The sequence below is a fragment of the Neopelma chrysocephalum genome, unplaced genomic scaffold (assembly GCF_003984885.1).
Source record: "Neopelma chrysocephalum unplaced genomic scaffold, ASM398488v2 Primary Assembly neopelma1_22b, whole genome shotgun sequence".
Taxonomy (NCBI): domain Eukaryota; kingdom Metazoa; phylum Chordata; class Aves; order Passeriformes; family Pipridae; genus Neopelma; species Neopelma chrysocephalum.
Window position 1 is genome coordinate 29,476,690 of NW_020897690.1, and position 19,003 is coordinate 29,495,692.

The 19,003-nt window shown below is 38.8% G+C and overlaps 1 protein-coding gene across 1 annotated transcript; it reads left to right on the top strand.

Moving 5' to 3' along the window:
* The first annotated feature begins 1,061 nt into the window (after positions 1–1,061).
* LOC113967151 (ovalbumin-like) lies at positions 1,062–9,879 on the top strand. The gene is made up of 9 exons (XM_027682503.1): positions 1,062–1,121; positions 2,494–2,619; positions 4,264–4,448; positions 5,017–5,067; positions 5,655–5,783; positions 6,509–6,626; positions 7,279–7,421; positions 7,599–7,754; positions 8,803–9,879. The coding sequence occupies exons 3-9, from the start codon at positions 4,281–4,283 to the stop codon at positions 9,196–9,198; spliced, it is 1,161 nt and encodes a 386-aa protein (XP_027538304.1). The 5' UTR covers positions 1,062–1,121; positions 2,494–2,619; positions 4,264–4,280; the 3' UTR covers positions 9,199–9,879.
* Positions 9,880–19,003: the final 9,124 nt, after the last annotated feature.

Sequence of the window (19,003 nt, forward strand, 5' to 3'; positions counted from 1 at the left end):
AGTTTAAGCACGGAAAGCCACAAGAGACTTCTTAGAAAGAGCACAGCATCCCTTTATCATACGCTATAAAAGCAGAGCTTATTATCCTCCATGTATTTGCTTATTGTGGATGTGTTCTGAACCTGAAACTCCAATTCTTGAAGAGAAAATATGAATTTTGTATAACTCATGAAACAGAGCACTGCATCCAACAGAAGCAAAGCTGTTCTGCAGGTTTGGAACCAAGACACTACACAGAAGTCAAGTTCACCATTATAAAAAAACCACCACTGGGATAATTTTAAGTCTATACTTGTAGTGTGATGGTGTGAAAAAAATGATCACCAACAAAACTGCAGCTGCTTCCTGGACATGTTTGCAGGTACTAAAATACAGGCCATATGTGATGAGCTGGGCTTGTGACACAGGTCTGGACACTTCCATAATTCAGGCCGGATTAAGGGAAGGGGGATCATGGTTGTTCAGCAGAGAGGCTTAAAGGACATTAGAAAGACAGATTTCACTGAGTTAAATATACTAGCCAACTCTTAAACGCAGCAATGGAAGACCAGTGTGGTAGAAGTAGAACTAAACTCCTGTGAACACAAAGTGGCCCTAAATAAAAAAAGGATAAAGACTGAGAAGAGTGGTACAAATCTGAGGCTCACTCTAAATAGTGTGAGAAAAGAGTTTATTAGGTGTAAAGACATAGATTCAAAGAATCATAGAATATCTCAAGTTGAAAAGGGTCATCAAGTCCCCCCCTGCAGGACTACCTGTATATAAACCATATGACTGCGGGCGTCATCCAGACACTGTAAAGTATCTGGAAGCATCCCTTTAAGGCTAGATGTCTTCTCCAGCATCTGACTGTTTGGTAAACAGTTACTTGCCTTGGTGAGAGGCAAAACCATCCTCCTTTTCCTTATTATGTCAATAGGATATCACAGTGTGTCAGGATCATCTGGTCTACATTGATCTGTATATTAACAAACAGATATGAAGAGCCAAGTAGAATAAATGTACACAACTTGTTACTGGTGTTTGATAGAATGGATGGTGAAGATTTTGATTGACAACGAACCTGGAAGACTCATTCTCCATTCCTTTTCTCCATCCACATACCAATATATATTTTATAGGTAGGGAGAATGTTTTTTTGAGGAGCACTTCTATCATCAGAAAAAGCAGACAAGCTTTTTAAGCCTTCTTAAAGGCTGAAACAGAAGCAGTAGGCCTGACTTAAAAAAAAGTAAGAATTATTCTGTGCTTAAGTATAGATATGTATCTGCCAGCCTACCTGTGGGAAAACAAAAAAAACCCCAAACTAAACCAAAACACTTAGTTGATACCTGTGGAGTAGAGATCTAATGAAAAATAACACTTCCACTACAATCTTGTCTTGTTTAAGCCCTCAGACTGCCTTGGTGATAACAATTCTGCTATCAAGGAGAATGTAGATTTCTATACCATGTTTATTTTTACAAAATAAATCAGACTGAGACAAAGAACACTGCACTGCTTAAACTTTTGACAGCAGTACAGGAGCCTACCTCTTTTTAACAGGGATCACAGTCATGTCCCGTATGTTGAAAAGACTTATGTCATACAGGTTTTGGGATTTCCCCTCCTCCCTTTTTAAAATCACATAGTACTTTACAGAGGTCAAAATGGTTTCTTTACTGTTTGTCCATTCTATTATTTCAATACAGAACAATAGCTTCTATAGCTGAAATGTTTTTATAATTGAAATATATTTGCTATTGTATATTGTGATTGTCCCACAGAGCATGAACACTCCTCTAGCTGGATTTCACAGTTCCTCTGTCCTCTGTCGGGCCATTAAGTTACTCTTTGAAGATCTGAGAGAGACACTGTAAGTGTATACTACAAACACATTGGAATTGAATATTTTTACTTTGTCGAAAGCTATGTTTTACTATTAAAGCCCTGAGAATCAACTAGTTTGCTATAAACCACAATCACTAAAAGATTTTTTTTAAACATCCCAGCTTTTCAAAGAAAATGGGCCCATTTTTAACTTTTGTCTTAATTGGTTTTCTCATATGCATCTTTCTTTATTTTCCCAGTTTTGTTAGTAGACTAATAGGCCAAGACCTGTTCTCCTTTTCTTCTGTTTGGCATGGCTTGGGTGCATTTTGTGCATTCAGAAAGGATTAATTGATAGAGAGTTCTGGTCTGTTACTACAATCAGAATAAAAATTTGACTAATTATTGACAGGTTGACTAATAACTGCTAATCATGTGCTCCACCACTAAGTTGTTCACATTTTTTGTTTTTACTGCCATCCCAGTACCTAGTTGCAAATGAGGCTTTAAGGAACATGAGCATTATTTTCCAGTTTTTTCTTCAGCCTAATAGTACTGAGGTACTGATGGAAAGCACTGGTATATAGAATAAAAAACTAATATTTGCTCTCCCTTCAATCAAAAACAAACCCATTGAAACAAAAAACTGACCTAATACCATTAAATTATTTTTATGGTGTCAAGGATCAAACTTCTGAAAGGCAGCAGTGGGTGGTTCACAATTCAGACTGTATAAATTCCCAAGGGCTCAGCCAGTATGTCTACATACAGCTGGAAAGCTGTATTACTATTGGTGCTGAAACTCAAAAGGTAAGCATTTCTCTAGGAAAATTTACTTTATTACTATATTATTTCAGGATTACGACTAAACTTAAAAAGAGAGTAAATATTGTTCTGTGTTTCATATCTTTGCTCTAGAAAGCATTTTTCAGGACAGAATATTTACATGACGGTCTCTACAAGTCTCACTTGTGTGCATGCAGTCCACACTATTTTATTATGTGTAAAATCTGAGTATCTGGGATTTTTTGGAGATTTTTTAAAAGATATTAATTGTGCTTCAAATATTATTTTGTGCTTAAAATATGATTTTATTTCAGAGCATCCTATGCCACCATTCAGTATCTTTCAAGTTTGATTTTGGTAGTCAAATAATAAGTTTGCTTGGTTGACCTCTGGTTTCAATAGAGTGCACTGAGAGCAAAACTGTGCCATTCAGTGAATTTGATAAGTTTATTTTAGTGTGAAATTTCTCTAACAGTTGCATCCCTGGAAAATATAGCTGGTGAACATTACGCAATATAAAAAGCTGTGTGGGTGTACAGATGTACAATTCTTAAATAACCTATAAATGGGAAAGTAAAGTGAGAGAAATATGTGTGTGAGTGTATGTGTATATCCAAGAATACAATCACAAAAAAACCTTGGTGGAGTTTAAGACTACAGAGATAAACTTGAGATCCCAGCATTTAGCTCCTACATAAGAGGCTGGATTTTGAAAAACGACAAACTTTCGAAATTCCTATAAATCACAAGATGGAAACTAAATCTATGCTGACCTCAGAAGTTGTGCTTTGTATAAGCGCAGTGGCTAGACAGGACTTATACCATCCAGCACTTTATAGCAGCCTCAGACAGAAACAAACATAAAGCTTTTACTGGTCTATGTCACAAACAAATATTCATTTAATTGTGCTGAATGACTGAACACACAGGTATTTTGTCATATCTGCATTTCTCTTCTACCTGAATGCCACTAACACAATTTAATTTCTCAGGAAGGTTTATATTTAAGCAAAGTAAGCTATATCTGAAAGCACAATAGGATGAAACACAAATTTTGACCACCAGTCTTGCTCCTAGATTTTGTACCTTAGACAAATTATATCGCCGATCCACACTTCCATTACTAAAACAAAGGTAAAGCTACAGGCCTTTGAAGATCTACTGACAGTAAGTACTGTGCAACAAATAGATATTTTACTGCACTTATTTTTAGAAAATAAAAATAGCCAGCCAGCCTCTGATTTTACTTATATCTGTCCAAAATTAGAGCAAGTCTAATGTAATTTGCACTTAAATTTCCAGCTTTGCAAGTATATCAGAGATAATATTTTCTTGTTTTCATCAAAGCTACTACAAAGTACTAAGGAATTCTAGCCTTCAGTGAATTAAATAAGTACAGGCAACTGTTGTTTGACTGCTTTGAAAAGGTAAACAGACTTAAGACCTCTGAGGAACTGTTACGAAAAGGCAACTGGATACAAATGCAGAAAGAAACAGATTAATGAATTCCAAGTTTCCAACATTCATGGGAGGTGAGAATAGCAGTAGGCGTGTTACCACAGAATGATTTCAAAACCACTTGTTTATATTTCATTGCTCAAAAACTGCTATAAAACCTGCTGTGTTTGTATGCTATGCCATTACATTGTTATTGTACTTCTGCTCTAGACAATACTGGTTTCACAATGGGCTCCATCGGTCCACTAAGTGTGGAGTTTTGCTGTGATGTATTCAAGGAGCTAAGAATCCAGCATGCCCGGGATAACATCTTCTACTCCCCTGTGACCATCATTTCAGCTCTGTCCATGGTCTACCTAGGTGCAAGAGATAACACCAAGGCTCAGATAGAAAAGGTGAGGCTACAGTTAAGGATTTAAACCCTCCTGCTGCTCAACAGACCCACAGCACTTAATGATATAGCATCCCTTGCATAAATCAGAGGCTAAAAAATGTACATCCAGAGTTATCAAAAGCTATGGCCACCTCAAACTCACGGATTTAAATTTTAACATTGTTAGCAATAGGATTCTCAAAGACGAAAACACATTGTCGTGGTCCTTTGTTTGGAGTAAGGAAAGGAGACAAAATCTCTAGGAAAAGAGCCAAAATATCTCCAGACTGAGAAGTGTTTCATGTGTTTCCTACAGCTCTCACTACTTCCATAGAGAGTGGCTGGCTTGTTACCTAGAAGAAATTGGTATTATTGATAGCATACACTGGAGCTGATTCCTATATGTTCAATAGAAAAAAAGATCATCCACACAGGCAACAGCAGGCATGGCTATTCACAGATGGTACATATGGATCGCACTTTTTGAGTCATCCTGCTTCTCAGTTAGCCAATACGTTTGCTTCAAATCTTATGTGTTAATCTCAGTTGCATAACCTTTTTCTTGTCATACCTGTTATTCTCAATTACAGGCTGTTCACTTCGATAAAATCCCAGGATTTGGAGAGAGTATTGAATCTCAGGTACAGAAAAAATCCATGTCCTTCTCTATGTCACTTTCTCCCGGGAGCAAAAACTATCAGATAAAACAGTCTCTTAGCAGTTCAAACCCTTCCCCAGTGAGCAGTTAGTGCTCTGCATCCAGCATTTGGGGGAACACTACATTCATAAGAACAGACAGAGAAGGCAGGTAACTGAGCATTCAGAACAAGCATAAAATGAAACCCATTACCATAATATTGGGCAAATAGGGCAAAATTACAGATATTTGTATGATTAGGCAAGGTAGCTGGATGTTAGTGGATTAATGGGACTGGTTGGGAATGGAGGAAAGCTTACCTGATCTGCTGGAGCTACACTACTGTAGCAGGTAATTAAGAGTCCCCCTGAGAAAGCTATGAGGAAATTACAGTTAGAAAACCAGCATGGAATTGTGCATATTACAAAAATACTATATCATCATAGTTATAGCAATCAGGCTCACAGGATAAACAGTTTTATAAGCAGAAGTGTCTGAACTACTCTACTCCTTTCATATAGTATGTAAAACCTACTTAAAACTAGGATTACATCATCTGTCTTTTTACTTGTGTTCCTGTCAACAATGCAGTGCGGCACATCTCTGAGCGTCCACACTTCACTTAAAGACATATTCACCCAAATCACCAAACCAAGAGAGAATTATACAGTTGGCATTGCCAGTAGACTTTATGCTGAAGAGAAGTACCCAATCCTGCCGGTGAGTTGCTCTAAGATCTGATCTGAATGTATTTCCATGTCAAAGTTATACCTTTCTGTAATGCAAAAAGCACTGTCAGAAGTCTAGGTTCTGCAAAAGAAATTTTCTTCCATATAGAAGAAGGGATTCACAACTTCCCTCTATCACAGCCCTAACCCTTGATGGTCTTGAGAAAAAATGTGACTAGTCAAAAAGATGTTTGTACATTTTTTTGTGCAAAGTTGTTTGTACACTTTTTTGTGCAAAGTACCATAACAATCCAATCAAGTCAAAGTATAATTAATAAAGGTAATTTTTGTTGATAAAAGTTAACTCCAACTGTTTTCTCAACTTGAAAAAAAACCCTGAAAAATAACTTCAGATTCTCAAAAATATTGCAATGTTTTCGACTGAAAGGAACATTTACTTTGAAATTGGAGGGAAATACCGTTGAAAATTAAAAATTTTAAAAGTGGGAAAAAATGAAAAAACCCCCATACTTAACTGAAATGAATGCCATTTTCTAATCAAACTCAATTCTGGAAAATATTTTTTAAAAATGTGGGCAGATACTATTGCTTGAAACAATGAATGTAAAATCTTAAGATGCTTGTGAACTAGAATAATGGCTTACTGATTAGCCTTAACAAGCAGATTATTAATATCTGTTAATTTCATTCTTGCATTTTACATTTGCAAAATGCTTTGACATTCTGCTCTGAAAATGGCATATTCTTCCTTTGCAGGAATACTTACAATGTATTAAGGAACTGTATAAGGGAGGCTTGGAACCTATCAGCTTTCAAACAGCTGCAGAACAAGCCAGAGAGCTCATAAATTCCTGGGTTGAAAGTCAAACAAATGGTAAGAGGAAGCCAACTATCAGCATAAGTAGTTGTCACTATGTTTGAACAGCACATGAGAAGGAGAAAAAAACTCTAAAACCTCTCCCTCTGCTCCTTCTCCTGGATAATAGATCAGCTCCCAATATAGAACTATCATTTAATGAATATTTTTTTCTCAGACACACCAATTTTAGAAGGCTCTCTTTATCTGTAGGGGCTTTGTGGATATATAATACTTCCAGTCCTGATAAAAGGGACAGCACTAAAATATGCTTTGTACACATTGACAAGTGGTTTGACACTAATGTTTCAACTTTGGTTTGAAGCAAAAACTATTAAATGTTTGATTTGGAAACCATTCTGGGATAAAAGGTTCTAATGGTTCCTCCCATTGTCACAAAATATACTCATTTTGTAACAAGTAGACCTCTGGGTCTTATATCCCTCACTATAACTCTTTATAGCGAGGAAAAATACAGCCATTGCCAACAGCAGTGAGCAAATCAACTGTGGAAGTACAAGATAACAGCTACAAAACCAACATAATGTCTCTGTCCTACACTCTTCTCCCTGCAAAATCTTTACCCTTCATTTAATGTTGTGATTGCCAAGTAAGGTGTGTTATACACAGATATGTTATACACATTCTCTTTTCCTATGTATTCTTACAGGAATGATCAAAAATATCCTTCAACCAAGCTCTGTGAATCCAGAGACTGATATGGTCCTTGTCAATGCCATTTACTTCAAAGGATTGTGGAAGAAAGCATTTAAGGATGAAGGCACCCAGACAGTGCCATTCAGAATTACTGAGGTATGCGTGCATAGATCACCTTAAAGGTGTCATCTTCTAGAATTTATGAAGGGAGTAGACAAGTTGTTATACATCCTTCCTGAACAGGAGCAATTAGCATTTTAAACCATAAGTAGACATTTCTACACTTTAGGAATGATTTTTTTGAAAACTCTATTATCTTATTTGGTTTTGCAGCAAGAAAGCAAACCCGTGCAGATGATGTTTCAGATTGGTTCATTTAGAGTAGCAGAGATTACTTCTGAGAAAATTAGGATCCTGGAGCTTCCATATGCCAGTGGGCAGCTGAGCCTGTGGGTACTGTTGCCTGATGACATCTCTGGCCTGGAGCAGGTATGAACCTGGCAGTTGGGTTTCAGAAAACCATAAACATGGTGAAATTTAGGTGCTGAAAAGCTCTTCATGATAAAGTTGTCTTAAGGCACAGATCCGAATATTGGCAACATGGGATTGTTGCATAGAAGCATGCAGCTGTCTCAGTGGTCCTCCAGTAGTTTGTGATGAGCATGGATTGCTTAAGGAACTGCAATTAATTAACTGGGTTAATTATTTGTCACTGCAGAACACATTCTTCTCAGATAAGCAGCTGTTACGCCAGCAGCTTGAACTCCAAAGGTTTTATATCTCCATCCCCACACACTGATGAGCTTCTTGGGAAATTCATGTTAGCTTGACTATTCATAATTATTGCTTGGTTTGACAGCATTCAACATGCTTCCTTCATACCTTCAAAAATTGAAGTATCTAAAAACTGAATATGAGGAGTACTGGAATGGTTAAAGCAGTTTCAGAAAGCAAAATGTACATGACATACTATTGTTGATATGAACAGAATACAGTCATGGGATATTGCCATTAGGAGGACTACACTTTGAATAGGAAAAGTGATGTAATAAATAAGAGTTCATTGAAATGACTTTACACTAACTCAAAGAATTTAAATTATAAAAAAAAAAGGCATTTGAACACAGCTAAATTTCTTCAGTAATAACTGATCGTTCAGGTATTAGTAATAAGCTACCATCAAAACCTTGCTACTTTGCAGTCTTAAATGTAGATAGAGCTTATAACTCATAAGTACAGAATGATTTTTGGAATATATTTCTAAAGAAAAGAAGATAAATAGGCAAGACCTTTGGTGAAATTTGCTGAGTAGCCATTTCATTAAGAAAATTAATTGGTAGTGAGCCTATTAAAGAAATAGAAACAGGACAGCAAAGCAAGGTTTGCTTTTCTCTTCTAGACATATTAATCTGCATACACCTAGAAGACACTATGACAAGAGCAGTTAGTTTAAGAGAAAAAAACCCATAAACAGTTCTACATTGCCACAAAAGTTGTCCTGTCATCCCAGAGGTCTAATTTGCTTGTCTTCTTGCAGCTTGAGTCTGCAATCACCTTTGAAAATCTCAAGGAGTGGACCAGTTCTACTAAGATGGAAGAAAGGAAAATTAAAGTTTATCTCCCCCGCATGAAGATTGAGGAAAAATATAACCTTACATCTGTATTAACATCCTTAGGTATCACTGACCTGTTCAGCTCATCAGCCAATCTCTCTGGTATCTCTTCAGCAGAGAAGCTGAAGGTGTCTTCAGCCTTCCATGAGGCATCTATGGAAATCTATGAAGCAGGCAATAAGGTGGTAGGCTCAACAGGAGCTGGGGTGGATGATACAAGTGTCTCTGAAGAGTTTAGGGTTGACCGCCCTTTCCTTTTCTTGATCAAGCACAACCCAAGCAACAGCATCTTCTTCTTTGGCAGATGCTTTTCACCTTAAAGATAGGGAAGCTGAAAGAGTTTCTGTCTCTCATAGCAAGACCCAGCATGCTGCATTATCAAGGGTAAAAAGAAACACATACTCTCTCTTTCATCCATATTTTCTAAAACCAGAAGGCTTTATTAAAAAAAAAAAAAAAACAAAACAAAAAAAAAAGAAGTTAGGGCAGAGAAATTATGCCATGAAAACAGAGGCCCTTTGCCTTTCCTTCCTGTAGAGGAAGGATTATTTACTTATGCATGAAGAGTTAATGGAATGAAAATTGGACCCAAAGAAAGCATGAGCATGAACAGAGATCTTTCTGGTGCAAGTTAACAATAATAGTGCCAAATCATCACACTGAGAAAACACAACCCACTTTATCAGCTGAAGTTTTATGGGGGGAAAAAAATGCATCCTTCTAATGAAGCCAGGTTTCTCTATGAACAAATTTTGTGGTGACTTCTCTGGAATAGTCACTGGAAAGTTCCCAGATTATCAAAACTATCATACCAGTAGGTGGTTGGTACCATACCTACTCTGACAAAGCAATTGATTTTATTTTCTGCTCCTGATCCTGCAAGGCTCTTCCTCAATTTCTGAAGATCCATTATAGGAATCTTATAATTCATATTTCTCCTTAAATCTTTTTGGCTTAATCATCATGATGCATCATGATCATATGGCAGGGTGCTGTTCAAATTTTCTCCATGTATCCATGCAGATGTACTCTTTTGCTCCTTTTATCATAATAAAAACATGTTTAAGCAAATGCATTTCCTTTGGAGTATTTCAAGTGCACCTGGGATAGGATAATCCTTATTATGCTTACCAGTTGGGGGACAAGAGGCTGGAGAACAGCCCTGTAGGAAGAGATCTGGAGGTTTGGTTTGATGGCAAGTAGAATATGAGTCAGCAGTGCCCTGGAAGCCAAAAGGGCCAACCATGTCCTGGGGTGCATCAGGCAAAGCATCATGGGCTGGTAGAGGGAGGTGATTGTTCTGTTCTACACTGAACTGGTTGTGGCCACACCTCAAGTACTGTGTGCAGTTTTGAGTGCCTCAACGTAAGGACATCACACTACCAGAGTGTTAACAGGGGAGGGTGACCAAGATGGTGAAATCTCTTGAGGGCAAGAGTTACAAGGAGTGGCTGAGGTCACTTGGCTTGTTCAGCTTGGAGAAGAGAAAGCTGAGAGGTGACCTCATCACAGACTACGACTTCCTCAATGGGGGTAGGAAGAGGTGTTGATCTCTCTCTGGTGACCAGAGAGGGCATGAAGATATGGAATGAAGCTGCATCAGGGGAAGTTTAGGTTGGACATTAGGAAAAGTTTCTTCACCCAGAGGATGGTTGGTCACTGTAACAGTCTTTCCCAGAAGTGGTCATGGTACCATTCCTCTAAGAGTTCAAGAAGCGTCTGGACAATGCTCTTAGTCATATGGTTTATTTATAGGTAGTCCTGCAAGGAACAGGGCATTGGTCCCTTCCAACTTGAGATATTCTATGTTTCTATGATTCTTCTATCAGAATTTGTTTACTGATTTCAGAGAAGTGAGGAATGAGAGGCTGTCTTAACTCTGGGCTACAATATTGACACAATATTGATACAATATTGACACAATATTGACACAATATTGATAAGCAGTGTGGAAGGCAGCTGGATAGTGCAGAATCTACATGCCACTGAGACCACAGCACTGCCTCAGAGTGTCCAGGGGAATGGGAAATGGAAAGGAGTTTTTTAGTTATCTTTGTGGCTCGTTTGTAAAACTTTACGGACTTTTATTTAGTAACTAAAGAGAATAATCCTGCTAAGAGACATGGCGTTTATGGCAAGTTAGTTTTTCTCCAGAATTAATTATTCTTCTCTTTGTCACTGAAGCAAGAAGGGAAACAGAACCGTGAGGAACTGTCACAGAGAAGTACCAGAAGAGTGAAAGAGAAAAGTTTTGGAGACTGCAGTTACTGCAAGAAAGCTATGCTCTTTCCTGATCCCAGTATGTACAGCATAGCATCAGTGCTGGGTGGTCTGTGGTGGAATGTTTTTTCACTTCCACCAGACAATATTTTGCTTGTTCTACTTGTTTTAGCTTCCCCCCTTCATCCTCCAAGATAACACATACTTTGGCAGGACCTAGGGGACATGACTTGCCGGGAACAAACATGGTCTTGCAAAAGAAGGAAGATAACATGACACCACCTTCACTAGTGTGTAAATAGTTTAAATATTTTCCTTCACTTTCCTTTATCTTAGTTGATTGCTTGCCAAGAGATAACAAATGGGGAAATTTATTGCAAGAGAGCTAACAATGTGTTTACTATTGACCTGGAGTTTCTGTTATCTCCACATGGAAATAGGGCACCTAAATTCCTTAGGACACTTTACTTTCAGCAGATTTGTTCTAAAACTGCATTATTTTCAGGCTGTTGTAGTTCTTATCAATTAAAACATACTTCTTCACAAACAGAAGACACAAGGAAGTACATTTGCTCCTGTATGTAGACAAATAGTTTCAGTGCTGTCTCCTGATTTCTGTTGACTTCTCCTGCCAGCATAGCGAAAAGCAGCCATATTCTTGTCCTCAATAGTCACTTCCTTAACCAGCTGTGCAGTCTGTCCATCCCTAATACACAAAAATAAAGTAAATAAATATCCTCCCCCCAAAAAAAACAACCCAAAAACAAAACCAAAAAAAGAAACATGCATTCCCAGTCCTATATTTTCAGAGACTGAAAACTTTGAAACCATTTTGGGACTTGGCAAATCACACCCCTATTAAGGAATGGATGCTGGAGTTCTCAGATCTTAAAGAAACATTTGTCTAACCACTAAAATTTTCAACAGCCTTTCACACCTGAGGTACTGTAGCTTCTGTATTAAGAAGTATATAAAGTACAGGACTATAAAAGAACAAGCCTGGACCTAATCCCAAGTTGTGTGCCAGATATCAGGCCCCCATTGCCCACCATGGAACAAATCCTCTAGTTTGTGCCAACAGATGAGGCTACAGCTTCTTCTCTCCATCCTCAAAGAAGCAAAAAGTAGGACCATGTCACAAAGACTTCAGCCTTCTGCTGTGTCATGAAGTACAGGTAGATTGCCCTCTCATTTACCCCCAGTATTTCTTTCAGCTCAAAGTATGGAAGAAGGCTCATACAGCTTTAGGTTTCATCTTTAGAGGCTTTTACTACTCTACCACCACACCCCATATATATTTGCAATTTCACACATGCAAAGAGACAAAATTAATTCAAAGGATTAGTGAGTTGTGCAGATATAAGACCACACTTGCTTGCTCTCCTGTGGTCTTACTATGGGAAGATAATTCCATAGAGATGACAGAAAGTGATCCTAGGGCCTTACTGTTTATTCCAGTACTAATTCTTCTAATACATAAGAACGAAAGTAATATTGCTCAGCTGAACAAAGTCAGTTATTTGCAAAAACTGGTGTCCTGAAGTTCATTGAGTTAGAGAGCAACTTGGGTTGGAATAGGAGGCTAACAGTCATCTGGTCTTAACTTCAAAGACACACCAGGTCGCTCAGGGCCCTTCCCAGCAAAATTTTGCATATCTTTAAGTTTGGAGGTTCCACAATGTTCTAATTTAATTTTAAACATAAACATAAATATCACTATTGTATAAGAAGTGCCAACTATCTAGCCAGCTTAGCTTTCTACCACCAAATCAGAGTTGGACATGTGTGTGAATGAGTCCCACCAGTTCCTTCATTTTGATTCGCCCCTGCTCAGTCCAAAAAGCTCTCACTGTTTTCCCTCACTTTTACCCTCTTGTAGCCAATACAGAATATCTCTGAAAATCCCTAGGAGTGTGTGGTCACCCTGTGAACAGCAAATTCCTAGCATGGCTAACAGTGCTTAGGAGCAAAAGTGAGATAACAGACAGCTTCGTGCTACACATTTTTAGTCCCAGTAGCATAATTTATACTTTATTTCCATTTTATTCTACATGGATTATCAGTGGGATATCATTTGCACCTGGCCTCTCTTTCCTCACTGTTACAGTATTAAACATCACAAGATACAGAGTTTAATATCATATAGTCCAACTTTCTTGAGGCAGGAACAAATGCTCTCGCATTCTACTCCCAGGAAAAAAAATTATTCCAAATTAATTTTGTGTTTTTATTTCTTCAATTTATTAATCATTTTCCTACTTTTTCTAAATGTTAGAAATAGCATGCCTCACTCTAAAATCGTTGCAGGTAAACAATGAAATTCTATTAGTGGCACCTTCAGAGAACAGGAACAGGTTCCCAGAGGTGAGCAAATCCTTACAGTGGAAGGCTGACTTCTTAGTCACACAGGTAAAATTCCAGTGTTGTGGCTCTGACAAGAGACCAAGATGGAGTGGGAGAATAGTGAGATGCCAGTGTTTCTGTAAGGAAGGTGATGCCTTAAGCCCATAATGGTTTTCTTATTTTTCTACCTTATAAGTTTTATAGGTAATAGAAGTAGATTTTAGAAACAAACCCCTTTCTCCCTCCTCCCTGTAGCACCCCTTAGTTTATACATTCCTTAATCCTCTCACCCCATTCCATACTCTCCATATCAACCCTATTCCCATATCCAGTAGAAAACGTTTAGTCTCTTAGTCAAGGCAAGCCTGTCTTGTTTGGAGAACGCTTGTATCTTGGCCTAAACCGCAGGACAGAGTCAAGGAACTGGGTGACTCTGCTCTCTGTACCCCGAAGATGATGAAGATGATGAAGAGGGGGTCCCAAAAAGCCCCCCGACCCAATTCCAGGAGGCGGGCCAGGGGGTGGACCAGGTCAAAAGTTATAGGGTGGACACACTTGGGATTGGCCAGATATTGTTATAAATGTAACATCTCGGGCACAGCCCAGCGCGCGCGTCGTTTACCATCTATTGCCTTGGCAAAATTAAACCCTTTCTTATGTCACCCCAGCTAACGGCTCCTAGATTTTTTTCGTAGCACCAGCTGAGCAGGCATCAAAGGGAATTAGAAGTCAACAAAGGAGGCAGAGGAGGAATCACTGAACTTCACAGAGCTGTGCGTAGGAGTAGTTCCTCTTTCCTCTTCCCTCTTTTCTCTTTCATTCTGCCTCATTTCCCTTGGATGCGGTTCATTAACTACTTTCCCCAAGGCGCTGACTATCTCCACCCTCACCATGACCTCCTTTTTCCTCCTTGCCCTTCAGCAATCTTCTTTGGGCAGTGAGGGAAGACGGCAGGGCTGGGGTCAAGACTTGTTTCTAAGAGGAGAAATGTCAGGGAGAGGAAGAAAGTGGGAGGAGAGTGTTACTGCTCCTGCTGCCTAGAGGGATCATCTGCCATGCAATTATGCTGTGTCAGCTACAGAGTCCAAGCTGCTTCTCAGCTGCATCTGCAGGAGGTGGGGTGAGGGCCCATTCCTCCAGCCACAAGCAGAGAGAAATTGCTCTGCCTCCCCTTACATGTCCTCTGCTAACTTTCCATTTCTCCTGCTAACTTTCCTTGGCCTGATGTTGCCTCTGTACCATTGAATTCAAATTATTCTTCACCTATGTCTTGGTCAGTCTATGTTCCCAGATAGCAACCATATAAGCAAGGGATACTAAGAAAGATAAAGAATATTAAGGAAGATAAAGCCCAAGGTCTAGAAAAGGAAGGGAGATAGATGAAGAAGAAAATAAAGTCTAAAGCAGATGGAAGGGACAACTGCACTAGTTTTAAACTATGCAGAGGGAGTTCTGCTTTTGGCTCTGAAAGATCTAAAAAAGCCACAATTATCAGTCCAAAAGATAATGGAGCCATGAAGATCTGCATGCAGCTGAATCACAAATGGAAAGGACTGCTCCAAAGAATTTGGAAATGCTTTGGCAAAGAAGTGCAGATAATCATCAGGATAGTTTAAAAGAAGGTCCTCAGTGCAATACTCTGCAAGTTCACACTTTTGCAAGCCTCAAGAAAGGTTGAGGAACAAAATGAAAACTTTCCATCTTATTTTACCAGAGAGTAGAAATGAACATGAGATCATCTTGTCTCACTTGTCACGTATCATGTCATTAATTGCCCCTTGGTCACTATTTCTAAAAGCTTGCTAACTTGAACCATGTAAAAGGATGTCAGGTCTCAAGAGTCTGAGATCCTTTGCGCAACAGGCAGTGAATGAGAGAGATGGAAAGATGGAAGAATCTTGCAATGGCAAAGGCATTGATAAGACATGTTCAAGTGATGCTAATGACACTCCAGCTCACTCAAGGTCCTTGTCAGTCTGAGGGGGAAATTCCATTCCAAGCCCCCTTTTTGGGGTTCTTCTCTTCCACGACAAAGCATTACTGCCTTTGTATGTGTACTTAACCAGATAGTTCAAATCAGTTCCAAGATTAGCCTAAAAGGCATGAAACTGTGGAGGGCCAGCAAGTGCCAAACAGATCAGTGAATAGCTGAGATTTCCTCTACACTTCCTTAAGTGAGTATTGGGAAAATTCTCCTGATAAAAATTCCTAAAAATACCAACTGTCTTGGGAAAATCCTGGTCATTTCACCAAGCAAGAATATTTACAGTCATGCTGTACGAAAAAAAGAGCAAATGTTTAAATGGGTTTCTTAAAAGAGAGTCCTTTCTCTATACTGTGTTCTTGCACATCAGCACAAGGCTCCTATTTAGAAATGTGTTTTGAAGATACATCAACTTGATATTCACATTCTTCATCCATAACTTGGCACATCTTGCACTATTGCACTGGAACAGGAAGCAGGGATCAGCTTTCTGATTCAGTAGTTGTGCAGCTGACATACAGTTACACCCTTTGAGAGATTTCTTCGGAAAAATGACAAGTTTCAGCTAAAGTGCATACAAGTCACATATACGTCATTACTCATAATGCAGCACTGTGCATCATGATTGAGAAATTCAGGCCACTCTTTCCACTTTTGGTGTCACAGCTACCTGAGATACTTTTAAAATGCTCACCACCTGAGTCACTCAAAGGAAAACTGCACCCTTGCACATGTGAAAACAGCGTGCCTATTCATTAACAGATAAAGTATCTCTCTTCAGATACAGAGATCAGTCCTTTCTCAGAAGTGTTGCGCTTCTTAACAGAGCAGAATTTCTCAGGACAAACACTACCTTTATTAATTACAGTGTCTAAGCTAAAGCACGTAGAAGTAATACTGAAGTATGGTGAATTGTGCCAAATTTCACCACACCTTTGCTTTTGGCAGATGTGGAGCAAAATGCCTCAATAATATTTATACAAGAACCTCACCACACCCTTTGGAAACTCATAAGGTTTTAAATAGTGTTAGAGTATGTCAGCAAGGATTGTTTGGCAAGGGAAGGCTTGCAAATTTACTAGTAGGAAGCACACAAAAGATCACTATCTACTCTGTTTCAAAATAAAGACACGTGTATTATCAACCAAAGCTTTAAAGAGAGAAAATATACTCAAAGAATGAATCTTTTTAAAACTTAAAAACTCTTTGAAATTTCAGGTTGATACAAACTTATTATCCTACATATAATTCCATTAGAACACAACCCAAAATCTGTTACAATCAGCCTAGGTGATACATATAAGGGTTTTTTTCAGTTGACAGTATTAGGAAAAGCTCATGCCATGCTCTCAATAACACAACTGAGGCATCACACAAAAAAGAGTCCTTCTCAGCACTGAAAAGTTTATGTTTCTAGTCATAGAATCATAGAATATGCTGAGTTGGAGACATCAGGAACATCGAGTCCAGCTCCTGGTCCTGCACAGAACACCTCAAGAATCACACCATGTGCCTGAGAGCGTTGTCTAAACGCTTCTTGAACTCAGACAGGCTTGGGGCTCTGACCACTTCCCTGGGGACTGTCCCCTTGTGAGGGGAAGATGAGGGGCAGGCACTGATCTCTTCATCTGATTCTATGATTCTATGATTGGTACCTGCCCCTCTGCTTCTCCTCACGAGGAAGTTGTAACTGCAATGAGGTCTCCCCTCAGTCTCCTCTTCTCCAGGCTGAACAGACCAGGTGACCTCAGCCGCTCCTCATATGGCTTCCCCTCCAGACCCTTCACCATCCTCATGGCCCTTCTTTGGATGCTCTCTAATAGCCTAATGTCTTTTTTGTATTGTGGTGCCCAAAACTGCATACAGTACTCCAGGTAAGGCCGCATCAGTGCAGAGTAGAGCACTTGGCACTCTTACTATTTCCTCATTTTCTGTGCCCCTCCTTACAGTTTTTAAATTTAAATCACACAGAGACTTTTTAAAAAAAAATTACATCAGACCTCCAAAGATATTCAAATCTTCTCAGATTTCAAAATCCTTTTCCTCCTCATTATTCTTGTATCTGCTAAAGTCCTTTTAAAGGTTTGGGGACATTTAAAATCCTTTCATATTTAAAAATCTACTGGCCTGCTCTGGCTCAGCCAAAAACTTGAATAGAGTGCTCAGCTGGCTGAATTAGAATTTCTTCCCTCCAGTGCTTATACTGGTAAAAAACACTTGAGGATGTCAGGAAAACTGAACTGCTTTCCTTCAACACCACTTTTTCTTTTGATCTTCCTTGAAATTTAGAACATGTTAATTTTGAATTAAAAGAGATTTCCAAGAGCTGTACAGAGTTGATAGCTAAAATAAGCTACCAATGAGTATGAAAACCAGCCATGGAAAGTTATATCCTAAAAATTCTGTGGAAGAGGAGAAGCTACTATTTTTCTGCAACAGCAAGTTTTTCTCTCAAGACCCTCAAGAACCTTCACAGAATCACAGAATAATGTTCTGTTCAGACATCAAACATATCACCTACTCCTGAACCCAGATGCTAATGAACAGAGCAACACACTGTGCAGGAAAGTCAAAACGACGTGTGCAAAGTTACACTGAAACTGGAGGAAAACAAAATGCCTCTAAAAGGCTGAGATCTGGCCAGGGCACTGATACCCTTCCAATATTTGTTCTAACCAAATGGAAACATGAATGACTGCAGTGAAAGGGCCCACAGGTTTACTTCCCACAGGAAGGGCACTATTAACACAAATGTAAGTCCTCTAGTGTGCTGCTGGGTTGACTTAGTAAAGAGTGGGAGTGAGACTACTGCTGCTACTGAGTCAGCAGTAGCACCATTTAAAGAGTCGTGTCCTCTGGTGATACTAACTTAAAAGGATATTAGAAAACATTATCAACCCATCACATGGATTTAGCATATTTTGTCCTTTGAGATGAATATAATTCTAGTTACTCAGTATGCTATTTTTATTTTTATTTTTATTTTTATTTTTATTTTTATTTCTTAACTACCAGTTCAAGAAGCATTCTAAAAAGGTAGCTTTAAAACCTTGTGCAAAGGCACAAGCCTCTCATTCAGTCTAACCACGCATTTCTGTGTAAACAGAACACCTCAGTCACTTCTTGTAAGGCAGCAAGCAGTATCACAGGGTAGAAAATTAAGTTACTCTGCTTTAAAACCAGAAAATCCACAGTAATTGCTATAAGAGATGAAATCTTTTCAGGGTATCTATCACTTGTTCAACAAGATGGCTAAATTTGCAAACATTATTCGAATCATTTAAGCCTTGGAAGTCACTGAAGGCCAATGTAAACAGATTACAACTTTCCCAGGTGTAATGGAAGCAATTATTTATGCAGTGAGTATCTCTCCTACACTATGCTGCTGTCTAGAAAACCTAACAGATGCACCTAATTACAACTCACACTGAAACATGCTCCTTATGTGTTGCTACAATTTTAAAGGACCCGAGGGATAGGAAAACATCCAATTAAAGTAATGTGGCACCTCACAGGTAGGAAAGCAACTTTAACAAAGCTTTCCTTTCCCAATTATATTGATGCAGAAGGCTCACCAT